General features: G+C 59.9%; 1 protein-coding gene across 1 annotated transcript; it reads left to right on the top strand.

Annotated features, from left to right (window-relative positions):
• The first annotated feature begins 10243 nt into the window (after nucleotides 1-10243).
• Nucleotides 10244-12078, top strand: JUNB (JunB proto-oncogene, AP-1 transcription factor subunit). Its single transcript, XM_065917663.1, has one exon. The coding sequence runs from the start codon at nucleotides 10542-10544 to the stop codon at nucleotides 11583-11585; it is 1044 nt and encodes a 347-aa protein (XP_065773735.1). The 5' UTR covers nucleotides 10244-10541; the 3' UTR covers nucleotides 11586-12078.
• Nucleotides 12079-13799: the final 1721 nt, after the last annotated feature.

The following is a 13799-nucleotide window of genomic DNA, read 5'->3' as shown; positions in this document are numbered from 1 at the left end:
GCGAGGTAATGAGTAGTAATTAGAGGTTATTAGCTGTACCCAGAGGGAGGGGCGGGCTCTGCTTTGGGGGTGGGTCTCAGTCTGAAAGGAGGGGAGCGGCTCCCTGCAACCTAGAGTCTGGTTCTGGCGACCCCTGCCCGCCCCCCCACCCCACCCCCAGCAGGTTGGGCAGGATGATAACAGCTCCCCTCTTAACACCCCCTCCCTGCATTCCATCCCTTCCCGCAGTATCGCAGGAACACAATCACTCTAGCACCTACTCCAGCTTACAGCCCACTCAGACGCGCGACCGCACACACGCAGGGACCTCGGAGGCTCGTCTACACGCCCACATCCCCTTCCCGAGTCGTTTTCAGTCTCCATCCCCTGGGAGCAGAGCCGAGGGAAGGAGTAGGGAGGAAGGGGACAAGGCCGGCAGTGCGGGCTTCCGGACTGGGCTTCTTCCGGCAGGCGTGAGAACAACTGCCATTTATCCCCTATCCCGCACCCGTCAGGGAGAGAGAGGGTGCTGCCAATAGGGGGAAACGGGGGATGGGCGGGCTGCCACCTGGCAGACATGGAAGGTAGCCGGAACTACGGCTGTGACAAGAATGGGAGGCTGGGCATATTTGTGAGAGGATGTAGTCACCCAATGTTGGGGGACATGTTGGGACCGCCAAATATTTGGGAGTGAGGTCTCCGATATTTGCAAGACCCGCAGGGATCTTGATGTTTGGGAGGAATCTAAATATCTGGAGCTTGGACTTGAATTGTTTTAACGTTGCCGTGATATTATAGGCATTATAGATATTCAGGGACCCCAAAGTCCCCAGATTTAAAGGAAAGTCTGGGTACCCTCACTTTGAAGGAGTCACAACCCTCCATTTGGGGCGGCAAGGAATCTCATGTTGGAGGGGAGAGGGAGTTCCCTACGGTGGTGGAAAAGAGCAGCAATCCCTGTTAATGGAACACAGGGAACCCCGCTGTTGAAGGCATCCGTATCCCTCCAAGGAGACCGGTTACAAACCCTCATTCTGAAGCAGGGATCTTTTATTTGAGGAAAAGAGTAAAACCCCCATTTTGATGGAGAGAGCCCTAAAGTTTGGGGAATGCTCTGAAGGCCTCCATTAAGGACAGAGATGCTGGTCGGGGCCAGCAGCCCCCAGCTGGTTTGGGGACCCCACCCCCCTCCTTTCCCCTCTGTTTCCAGGAACAGCTGGGCCCAGCCTGGGCTGTACTGCTGGGAAGCGGGTGAGTCAACCCCTCCCTGTGGCCACAGCTCGACCCCCGCCCGCCCCCTCTGGCCTTCACATCTGGGCAGAGACCCAGTCATGAGAGCTGGGATGGGGACCCTTCAGTTCACACATTTGGAGATAATGCCGCTCCCCTCGGAGAGTGATCACAACCTCAGGGTGGACACCATGCCCCACCCCCATATCAGGAGGGACTCTGGCAGGTTTTCTACACTCCAGACACTGACATTCCGCCAGGACTCCCATCCTGACCCCCTCCCCTCCCGGTGTCTGTGTATATATCTCTGATTCCATGTGAAATGTGTTCACATCTACGTAGAAGGGAGATGATGGGTCTGTGACTGTGTGTGCACAGGCCTGTGTCTGCATAGACCTGTGTCTTGGTGAGTCTTGAGGCCCTGGGAATTTACACAACAGGCTATGTGTGTATGATTTGGTAGTTTTTTTGGAGGAGGGGTGTGCTGTCAGGGACTAGGGCACGTGTTTTTCTTCATGAGACCTTGGTGCTGGTTTCGTCGCTAAGTCGTGTGGGACCCTTGGGACCCCCGTGGACTGTATCCCGCCAGGTTCCTCTGTCCATAGGATTTTCCAGGCAAAAATACTGGAGTGGGTTGCCATTTCCTTCCTGACCCAGGGATTGAACCGGGGTCTCCTGCACTGCAGGCAGATTCTTTATCGACTGAGCTACCAGGGAAACCCTTACTTTGTGTCTATATCCCTATGTCATTCTTTGTGTAAGTAGCGAATGACTGATAATCAGTACTTCAGTATGCCTTTGTTTCTGTGACCGTGTCCTACTTTATGTCATGTGTTTTTCTGCGATAGCATGAGGCTGTCATAGGTGGCCTTGGTTTGCCCATGTCCCCGAGACAGTCTGGTGTCCCTGTATGCGGCCTTGTGGGTTTGTCTTACTTTACGTGCCCTAATTGTGATGTACGCGGACAGTATGACTATCGAGTCTGTCCCCACAATGTGTCTGTGACTCTACAGTCTCCATGTGAGGGGAGTGGCTGGATGACAACTGGATTCCTGAGGTCCGAGACTTTATCTGTTTGCGTCTTATTTTGTGTTGATGGTGTGGCTTTATAGGAGTGTCTGTATATGTCACCTGTCTGTGTGTGAAGACGGCCCTGTCTGTGTCCCTACCACAAGCGGCGTGTGACAGTGTGACCCTGCCCGCATTCGCTGCGGGGCTGGCTGGATTAGTGAAGGTTTGTGCCAACGTGTGGCAGGTGTATCTTGTGTCCGTGTGACACTGTAGATCAGAGAGTTTGTGACCTTGTGGGGGGGTGTCAAAGTCACACAAGACAGCGTACTTAGCGGAGGCAGAGGCGGTGATGTGCTCCGGGGGTGTCAAAAACCCCGAGCTCCGCTGCTCTGGGCCCCGCTCCCTGCGCTGCGGGGGCGCGTGCGTCGTGCGTGACGTGAGGCACGACGGGGGTCGCTGCCTGCGTGGAGCCCGACGCGGTCGTGCCTGCGCGCGCGGGGAGGGGTGGAAATGGGCTAGTTGCGTGCGTGCGTGCGTGCGTGTGTGCGTGCGTGCGTGCGTGAGTGCGTGGGCAGCCGCGGGGGTTGGGCGCGCGGGGAAGCGCTGGGCGCAGCCCCACCCTGCCTGGGACAGTTGGGCGCGGGTGAAACCCTGGCAGTGGGGGGTGGGGCGGGACGCGGCGCCGTTAACCCCTTCCTGCCCGACCTGAAACTTGTGGCCCCTCGACAGAGCGCGGGGGCTTCCCCAGTGCTCAGGGACCGTCCCTGACGAGGGAGGAACCCCGCCATCGAGCTGAGAGACCACCCCCCAGTTACCATGGGAACCGGAGCTTCCCGCGCAGCCTGGCGCGTGCTTCCTCCCCCCTCCCGCTCTTCCTCTTAACTCCACAGTCCACCGATAATGGGCTTCCCGCTCCTGATCTCCGGGGAAGGGGCTGGGGTCAGCGAGGCCGGGGCGTGCGTGACTCAGGCCAGCTTGAGGGTCCTCTGGCCACAGCAGACTTCGCTCCCCCTTCTCCACCCCGTGACTCACCCCTCGCGGCTTTTCCCCGTGTGTGACTCAAGCCCCTGGAGAGGGGGCTGTGGACTCTGAGACCCCCTTCCAGGCAGTGGGGGCTGAGAACCCAGTACTGGGGCCCTGGAGCCTGAAGGGTGGGGCTCTCCCTCCAGCGAGGGTCGGTGTCTAGTGTTCTCCCTTAGCCATCTCTTACCAAGGTCACTAGAGGCGTTTCCCCCCACCCCAGAATTGGCAGTACCTACCCCACCAAAACCCTCCGGGAACCAAGTCCCCAGCCCCTCCCCCTCAAGCCCACAGGAAGTTTTGGCAGAGCCCGTTGGCGATGAAACGGTTAAAGTCGTTTTCTTATTCATTTCATCCAGGGGCCCCTTTGACTCAGAGCTAGCCAGGCGCCCCCTCGAGCCGGGCCTCGTGGGGGCCTGGGTTCATACTCCCCACACGTACCATTTTTAGAGAGGGGAGGGAAGGCTGTTGGTGAGCTGACTGGGGGTCTTGGGGGGCATGTACAGGGTTGGGTTCAAATCCTGCCTCTGACCTCGTTGCTCCCTGGGTCTCAGTTTCCCCATCTGAAAATGAGGAATCATTTCGAGCAGTTTATTGTGGCATTGTGAGATTAGGTGAATAGTAGATGGGACACTTTGTTTCCAGAGCTGGGCACAGGAGCAGAGAGGTGGCTTGGTCGGTAAAAGGACCCAGGCTCCTCCTGTCTCCCAGGCCTGGGTGCCAGGTGCCCAGCAGAAGTGAGTCCTTGTGGGGCAGTCCATGCCCCACCCAGGCGCTCTGAGGCCATAGGGTTCATCCCGTCCACCCCCTGCCCGGGGCAGGCACCCAGGAAGTGAGAGGCGGGGCAGGAATGAGGCGGAACCTGTTGGGCCCGTCGCCTCCCCACCCCCCCCACCCTCATTCCGGGGCCCTCATGCTCCCCCCACATACGCTGTGGCCCCACCCCCACCGCCCTGGACTCCTGGGTCCTGACCCGAGGGTGGCCCAAGGGAGGGGATGTCGGCGGAGACAGCGTCTCGGGAACATCCTGTGGACTCCTGGCTGGACAGACGGGAGAGTCAGCCCCTCCCCGGGCAGGACAGCAGTCGGCTGGGGGCAGAGTAAACACGGCCCAGAGCAGCCAGACTTGGAGGGGCGGCAAGGAGCATACACATACACAGTCACCCCGAGAGAAAGCCAGTCTACACACACAAAACTCCTGTCACCCTGGCCACAGACAGACTGCCAAACGGGGACACACCGACAGGGTCAGACACAAACCTGGGTAAAGACGGCTGTCAAATGCAGACACAGTGACAGGGTAGGCCAAAGAGGAAGACCGAAATGCTGTCAAACACTTGAGAACACCGACAGGCCAGAAGCATAAAGGTAACACAGATAGGTGAACGGATAAGTGCACTCAGCGTACAGGCAAGATGGACACACCGACAAGCACAAACACAAGGATATTGACATTCAGGTGAGCAGTGCACAGCTTGGCAGACAGCCACACGTCCACAGGCACCCTGAGACAAATGTGACAGGCCAGAAACACACAGGCAGGACGGACACACGGATGCAAGTGGGCCACAGAGGCATGTGGATAGACTCAGAGATAAGGGACAGTCACTTTCAGCGCAAGTGCCCCAAGAGGTGCACAAGAGATGTTCAGACACAATGTTAGATCCTGACACACCGGAGAAGGCCACAAAGGCATACATGCGCACACACACTAGCAAGATCACCAACTCAAAAAGATAACTCAGAGGTGAAGGAGACAATCATAAATGTATGGAGAGAAGGACAGGAAGGACATGTACAGACCATAACAGAGAGCCCCAGCGACCATCCCTCCACAACACACACACAGTTGCACATATACTCAGACAAGCTCTGAGGACACCAGAAATCAGCCTTATAGATACACACTACCTCACTGGTAACACATACATCAGACCCTCTGACAGACTGGGCGTATGAAAGTGGACAGACTGACATATTCTCAGACATGGTCTGGCCAGATAGTCAACACCCAACCCAGAGAAGCATGGACAGGCCCCAGTCAGATATTAACAACGTTGGCACAAGGACACCCTGACAGAACCTGTTGGCTAACACATGCACACATACACACCAGCCACAGAACCCACATGGACACACACACAGATCATCACAGACACACACCGGCCATGGACCTCACACACAGACCTCACACAGGCAAGCCATGGACCTCACACACAGACACACATACACGTACAGACCAGACACGAATAGATTAGCAGTAAGAACTCCAGAACAACCTAGACTCCTGTATTCAGGCCAGCCACAATACAACCTATCATATAGCCCATACACATACACACAGACACACTCACCCCCCTTCCCCACTCCATCCCCCCACCCAAAGCAGACAGGCCCTACACACCCCTGCAGGGTTGGGCCAGCACACAGACACATGCCTTGAGAAGACAGACTTCACACACTCTCACACGCCCTGACAGGCCAGCCACACACAAACCCACAGCCAACCACACACACGCGTGCCCCTGGACCATGATGAGGTACTGTGGGGTTCTGGGCTTGCCAGCCCTTCTCTACCCCCACCCAGAGATCCTGGCGCTTACTCTCTCCAAACACCTCCCACCACCCCCCTCCCAGACGGCTCTTTGTCACTTCCCCTAGGAGGCCCAGCTCAGCAGCCTAGGTCCCTGGTGGGGTGTGGGCCTGTTTTCTCAGCACATCCGCTATAAATGGGGCACCCGGGATTGCAGCCATGCTCAAGCCCCCCATGACCTCGCCAGCAGTGGGGGGATGGGGGTGGGCCAGAAGGTCTTGTGGGAAACTCCCCTCATGCCCAGCTTAGTCAGCCTGAGGACAGACTCTCCTTCCTGCTTCCAAGAAAACCGAGCTACTTCCTCCCCAGCAGAGGGATAGGGACCCCCCAAACCACAGAGGTGAGGGAGGGATGCAGCTGGCAAGCTAGGGGTTCCTGGGGGAGGGCCTCCATGATTCTCAGCCTCTTCCTGCCAGCTGCCTGTCCACACCCAGGGGCAGGGACAAGGGAGCCTGGGTGCTATGACTTGTGGGTTCTCGCCCTGGCCTGCCCACTGGCTGACTCACAGGCAGCCCCCAGCCCAGTTTCCCGGTGAGGGCCCTGCCGGCCAGTGGGGCCAGGGTGGAGGGGGGTCACCAGGCTATTTATAAGAAGGAGAAGTCCCTCTTGCCAAGGCCAAAAGCCCCAGAGAGACCCATGGGTGGGGGTGGGTAAACTTCCTCCTTATCCAGTCCCCCAGGTCTCAGGCCCCTGGGCATGAGGAAAGCCTGGGCACAGTCTCCTCAGGCAGATGCTGGTTTGAAGCCCACGGCCTGGGCAGTACCCGGCTGCTAGTCTGGGCACCCAGTCAGACAGAGGAGGGGGCTATCCTCACACCCTCCTCACGGGGCTGGCCTTGGCGCCAGTGGGGCGGCATGAGGGGGTGGTGCCCAGGCCACAGGGTGAGACTGGCAGGGGCCTGGAACCGGCTGTACCAGCTCAGCTGGGCCCCCGCCCTCCCTCCTGGCCCAATCCCCACCCCCTGCTCAAACACTCGTGCAGAGAGCATGCTGGTCTTGCCCCCAAACACACCAGCACCCCTCTGTCCTGTTCCCAACCCCCATAAAGGGGACCCTTTATGAAAGGGCCTGCAGAGCTTAGCATACAGTTGGGTACTGCATACATGTCTCTCTGATTGTGATTATCTGCACAAAAGTGGCTACCACTCTGGAACCAGACAGCTCAGGTTTTAGGTCAACCCCAGGGCTTTGAGCTATGGGACATGAGGCAAGTTCCTAACCTTGCTGTGCCTAAGTTTTCTAGTCTCTTAAAGGGGGCTAATCGCAAATAGCATACATTTCGCTGGGTTGTTGGAAGCAGGCAATGAGTTATTCTATGTGAACCACTTAGAAGAGTGCCTGGTCTATGGTAACAGCCATATCTGTGTGTGTGTTAGTCACTCAGTGGTGTCTGACTCTTTGGGACCCCATGGACTGTAGCCCGCCAGGCTCCTCTGTCCATGGAATTCTCCAGGCAAGAATACTGCAGTGGGTTGCCATTTCCTTCTCCTGGGAAGAGCCATATAAGTGTTAGCTATTAAAATAATAATTATTTCTCTGTCTGCTTAAGTGTCTCTGAGTCGTGCTGTCTGTCTGCATGACTCCAACCCTGCAGCTCTCCCTGCCCAAACCCCCACCCCCATACATCCATTTTTCCTTGCTGGGTCCTTGGCCTCCATCTCTACCCTCATTGGGACAGTCTCACCTCTCTCCAGGACTCCCCTGGCATGGCCAGCCTCAGCACTGGTCAGGGCTGACTCACTGTGGCCTCCTGGCCCGTGGGACCTGCAGGTTGGCTTCCTGAGATGCTGCCCTCTGGTCAGACCTGCCCAGCCCCCCAACGCTGCCCGCTGCACCCCCGCAGGGCCCAGCCAGATGTCAGCTGCAGTTATTAGCATGGGCGGGAGACACAGACCTGGCAGCGTGCCTGCCAGACTCAGCGGCCACTGGAATCTCCCTTGAGCCTCGGGCAGGGGAGGGGAGCAGTTCAAGCAAGGGAGGAGGGGAGGGGGGACCCAAGGGTCACAAGGACCCTCCAGAGATGGGGACACCCCCAGCTTCTCGTGGGACCTTCCTCCCCAACGCGCCACTGCTCTGCTGGACTTCCCCAGCCCCCGCAGAGCTGTTTCTCTTTTGCCTTCTTTCGTTTTGCTTCTCTCCTCCACACTTGGTGAACTCTGTGCTTGACCTGTAAAGGTTGGCTAGCCCCTCTCCCCCAGCCTCTCTCTGCCCTAAAGAAACTTCCAGCTATCTCCCCAAAGATAGAGGCTTCACTCTCTGAGAGCCTGAGCTCATCTTTGGTTCTAGAGGCTGGTATCCTATCTGCTTGAAAGTTCCACTTTAAGTCTAAATCGAAGCCTCACCATCTAAACCTTCACTTATTCCTGGGGAAGGGGCTCTGAAAGTGTTCCCTCAGATGAGGGCGACACCTAGGGTGAGGGAATGGATCCCCCTTTAGGTATTCTGGATGGTGAGGAGCCCCCATACTAAAACAGGAGTAGGGCCCCTCACCCACATGAGTGAAGGAGGGGCCACCGCAGCCCCTACAGATGTATGTGCCAGACCTCCTGGCAGAAAGTAAGGGCACCCGGCTAGAGGTAAGAGGCAGCCGTGTCAGCCCGCCCAGGCGCCGGGGTCGCCTCGAGGCATTGGCCCGCCCCCTCTTCGCCCGTCGGGCTGGGGGCGAAGTCCGACCCAGGCCCGCGGGCAGGCGGGGACCTGCCAGGCTGGGTCGGGCCAGGCAGGGCCTGGCAGGACGCGGCCTCAGAGCGGCTGGGTGGGGCCGGGCCAGGCGGCCGTGGGGGCCCCGGGGGCGGCGGCCGGGGCTGGTCGGGACTAGCCGTCCGGGGGCCCGGGCGTGCCCTGGGACCTGGCAGATACCGGGGCGGCCGGCTCCTGGCCTGGGCCCCGGGACAGTGCTAGCCCCACCCCTTCCTGTGCCCTTATATGGGCGTCGGGGCGAGACTCCGGGGGCCGTCCCGCCCCCAGTCCGGCCGGCGGACTCCCGCCTGTTGCCATGGCGACCAGACCCCGCTCCTTGGTGGGTCCCCCTCCCTCGGGCCGGTGGAATCGTCCGGGACTGCCAGCCTCCGCCATTCCCTGCGGGCTCCGAGGACTGAACCATTCCTGGGGTGGGAATCGGTGACTGGAGACCTCTGCAGCTGGGCTATTTCAGCGCCCCTGGCTTCCTCGGGGGTCGCCTGCTCAGGTTCCTCTTACGAGGCCCTGAACCCCGCCGGACACAGGGCGGGGCTCCTGGTCCCGTAGGATTCGAGTGACGGAGGCAGGGCCGGGCTCCGTCCCCCGGGGCTGTTGCCACACTTCCTGCCGCGGCGCTCTTTCCCCAGCCTGTTTCTAAGGAAGGAGTGGGGTTGGGCGACCGCGCCCCAGCCGTCGGGCTGGGTCTAGGCACCAGGAGCCGACACGGTGTCGGTCAACCTCAGGGTCACTAGGGGAGGGCTTTGGGGTGGGGAGTATACAGGCACCCACGAGAGGGGGAGCCGATCATGGAAGGTCCCGACCCCTCCTTCTCTCAGGTCTCAACTGGGGACCCTCTTAATATTATCTCAATTCTGAAAGGGTGCCTCGACCCTTCTAATTCTCTCCTTCACTGGGGCTTCGCAGATGACCCCAGTGACCCCCAACCTCTGACAGTATCCCAGTCTTCTACGCCACGTATTTTCCTTGCCTCAGTGTACCCCAGGATCCTCACTCACTTTATGCATTTCTAGTTTCTCTCAATTCCTTCCCCTTCCCGCGTGTGGGGGACTCTGTCTCTCTCCGGTGGGCTCCAGGACCCCGACTCATTTTTTGCATAGTGGACCCTCCAGCCTCTCCCAGGTGCACTTTTGATCGCTCTTACTTACCCGGGTTCAGCTCCTCCTGGGAAAATTCAGCCCCTCAACCCTTCTGTACTCTGGACCCCCACTCAGTTTCTGAGTCAGATGTCTCCTCCCCCGCTTCCCCATCTACCTTGCTTAACCTTCCTGTCTCTCCTTTGCGGGGTCTCTCAGTGTATTCTCAGCCCTCCAGCACCTCTGAAAGACTCCAGATCACTCAGGCCTTTCCGTGTGCATCCCGGGACCACCCCCTCCCCCCAACATACACACACTTGCTCAGTACCAATTCCTCGTATCCCTTGTATCGGTGAAATCATCACCCTCCCCGAAACCTCTCCCGGTGTGCCTCGGATCGCCCCAGCACCCCCTTCCTCACGCACCCTAGGGTCCTCTGGCCCCTCCCCCTGCAGGCGCTCCGAGCCACCCAGCCCGTGGCCGCTGTTTACAAGGACACGCGCTTCCTGACAATGACGCGAGCCGCCTCCTCCCCTTCCCCACGCTCCAGAAGGGGGGCGCGGGGGCCTGGCTCGGGCGACAGCCAATCAGAGCGCACTTCCGCGGCTGACAACCGGGGTATAAAGGCTTGTGGCTCTGGCGGAGCGGCCGGGACCTTGAGCACGGCCAGGCCAGCACCGGAGCCAGCAGGGAGCAGGGAGCAAGGGGGAAGCGACACCAAGAAAACGAGCGCGCCAGAGAGGGGCAGAGGGGCTCGAGAAGCCGCACAGAGCTTCCTCCTACAGCCTCCGACTGGCCTCTCCCGACCAGTGCCAGCCCTCAGGAACGTTCGTACAGACACCTGATACAGGCAGAGCCGCGGACTGCGCGCGGCTCCCTGCAGCGAGGCCCGGGGCGGCCCCGCAGGGACCCCCTCAGACCGCCCGGGCCGCCCGGATGTGCACTAAAATGGAACAGCCCTTCTACCACGACGACTCATACGCAGCGGCGGGATACGGCCGGACCCCGGGCGGCCTCTCTCTACACGACTACAAACTCCTGAAACCCAGCCTGGCGCTCAACCTGGCCGACCCCTACCGAAATCTCAAAGCACCCGGTGCGCGGGGTCCCGGCCCAGAGGGCAACGGCGGAGGCAGCTACTTTTCCAGCCAGGGTTCGGACACAGGCGCGTCGCTCAAGCTAGCCTCATCGGAGCTGGAGCGCCTGATCGTCCCCAACAGCAACGGCGTGATCACGACGACGCCCACGCCCCCGGGACAGTACTTTTACCCCCGCGGGGGTGGCAGCGGTGGAGGTGCGGGGGGCGCAGGGGGCGGTGTCACTGAGGAGCAGGAAGGTTTCGCCGACGGCTTTGTAAAAGCGCTGGACGACCTGCACAAGATGAACCACGTGACGCCCCCCAACGTGTCCCTGGGCGCCAGCGGGGGCCCCCCAGCCGGGCCCGGGAGCGTCTACGCTGGCCCGGAGCCGCCGCCAGTCTACACCAACCTCAGCAGCTATTCTCCGGCCTCTGCGCCCTCCGGAGGAGCCGGGGCCGCCGTCGGGACAGGGAGCTCCTACCCGACGGCCACCATCAGCTACCTCCCACACGCGCCGCCCTTCGCCGGCGGCCACCCGGCGCAGCTGGGCCTGGGCCGTGGCGCCTCCGCCTTCAAGGAGGAACCGCAGACCGTGCCTGAGGCGCGCAGCCGCGATGCCACGCCGCCGGTGTCCCCCATCAACATGGAAGACCAGGAGCGCATCAAAGTAGAGCGCAAGCGGCTGCGAAACCGGCTGGCGGCCACCAAGTGCCGGAAGCGGAAGCTGGAGCGCATCGCGCGCCTGGAGGACAAGGTGAAGACACTCAAGGCGGAGAACGCGGGGCTGTCCAGCACTGCCGGCCTCCTCCGGGAGCAGGTGGCCCAGCTCAAACAGAAGGTCATGACCCACGTCAGCAACGGCTGCCAACTGCTGCTTGGGGTCAAGGGACACGCCTTCTGAGCGCCCCCTTATCCCCCGTACGGACATTTCCCCAACCTGGACGGCTGGGCGCACGCCTCCCATGGGGCGAGGGGGCAGGCGGTGGGCACTGGCCCTGGGGCCTGAGGACGCTACAAACCACACTGGACTCCTGCTCGCCCGCTCTGCGCCCAGTCCTTCCACCTCAACGTTTACAAGCCCCCCTTCCACTATTTTTTTTTTTATTTTTTTTTCTGCAGAACTCAATTCATATTGAATATAATATATTTGTGTATTTAACAGGGAGGGGAGGAGGGGGCGATTGCGGCGGAGCTGGTTCCGCCGCCCGGTACTCTAGTCCTCGGGGATACTGGGGAGGGGACCCCCGCCCCCTGCCCTCCCCCCTCTGAACCGTACTGTGAAGAAACACGCAGTCGGTTTCTAAAGGATTTATTTTAAGCTTTGTTTATGTGTGAGTTCGTTTATTGTCCTTTTTATTGAATCTATTTAAGTAAAAAAAAAAGTTCTTTATTAATTTCTGTTGTCTTTTTTTTCAAGCCGGGCGGGCGGAGGGAGGGGAGTACTGGACAGCCCCCACCCCACGGCTGTTTGTGGCTTGATCCTGTAGCCTTGTCAACCTCGCCAGTTCTGTTCAGGCATCTTGCGTCCTCAGCCCGGGTATCCAACCCTTCTCGCGTCTCCTGATCTCCCGGATTGAAAGGTCCAGGGTGGGTACACAGTCCAGCCACCCCCCCACCCCACCCCCGGCGCCAGGGGACAGGATGCCTGGGGCGAAACGCTCAGCGCGCAGGCGCGGCACCGCCCAGCCGCGCGCTCCGGGGCTTTCCCCGCTGACGCTGCGGAAGCGCTGTCCAAACATGGGCCGATTCTGCCCAGTGACGCGACAGCGGTCTCCGGGCAGATTCCGGGAATCCCCTCCCCCGCTCTGCCGGGCAGGGCTGCGGCGCCGGGAAGGGGGCCGGGATTTTCCCAGGCTGGCGGCTACCGAGGCCCGGAAAGCCCCAGGCCTGGGTCCAGAGCGTCCGCGGTGGGCGGGCCGCGCTCCAGAGCCCCAGGAGCCACCCCAGAGTTTCCCCCACCGGGCTGGCCCCTGGGTCCTGCCCAGCCCACGCCCGCTGCGTTTGACCTGACCCGGGCGAGGGGATGCAGTTGCCTGCGCGTCGTTGCCACCGCGATCCCCTCCCCACCCCCGCCAGGAAGGGCGGTGCCCGCCTGCCAGTTTCCCCTCCCGGGTGCCAGGCCGGGAGCGGGGCGACTGCCAGGTCTGGTCCTGCCGGGGCGGCTGCTCGGGCCGCCGGGCGCCGCCGCCGCCCTCGCACGGGGCTGCCTCCCCCGCAGCTAGGACGGGTGGGAGGGCGGCTGGCGAGCCCCGATGGGGATCTGGCTGGCTTCGGAGCTGGAAGCCCCCAGTACAGCAGAGAAAAACACAAACTGAGAAACCAGGCCACAGGGCCTAGGTGCGGTAGAACAGACGCTTCACTAATTTGTTTATAAAATACTGAACGACCCGGTCCTGGAGTCACTAGCTGGACCAGGGCAGACAGACAATAAACAAGCAAACATGATTTGGAGATGGTGGTTAGTGCCAGGAAGAGGGAAAAAAAAAAAACAACTGGTCACAATGGTCGTGATGGAACAGGGGAGGTGAGCTGCTTTGGAGAATAAATTGGGAACACGAAACTTTAATGAGGCGATTTTTCAGCTGACCCCTGAGAAAATCCTGAGTAAGAGAGTTCTGCCAGAGAGAATAGTACATGCAAAGTTTCTGTGGCCAGAACAAGATCAGCCTGTTAAAGAACACCAAGAAGCCACTGTGCTTCAGTGGAGTGAACCCACGGAGGTGGAGATGAGGTCAGGGAAGACCACGTAGGGCCTTGTGGAGGAGGATAGATAAAATTCCAAGGCCGAGGACTTCCCTCGTGGTCCAGTGGCTAAGAATCCGCCTGCTGGTGCAGGGGACTCGAGTTTGATCCTGGTTTGGGAAGATTCCACATGCTGTGGAGCAGCTAAGCCAGTGTGGTGTGTGGCTACTACCGAAGCCAGTGCTCCAGGGCCCCTGCTTCAGAAGAGAAGCCCATGTGCCGCAACTAGGGTAGCCCCCACTCGCTGTGACTAGAGAAAGCCAACACTCAGCAGTGAAGGCCTAGTGCAGTCAAAATAATTTACAAATTTTAAAAACAATAGAATAAAAACTCCAGGGCTGAGATGAGTGACTTTGAAGGGCATTAGGCTGGA

Source organism: Muntiacus reevesi, chromosome 1 (assembly GCF_963930625.1).
Source record: "Muntiacus reevesi chromosome 1, mMunRee1.1, whole genome shotgun sequence".
NCBI lineage: Eukaryota > Metazoa > Chordata > Mammalia > Artiodactyla > Cervidae > Muntiacus > Muntiacus reevesi.
The sequence above is the reverse complement of the archived record's forward strand: the minus strand, read 5'-3'. Positions and strand labels throughout refer to the sequence as shown.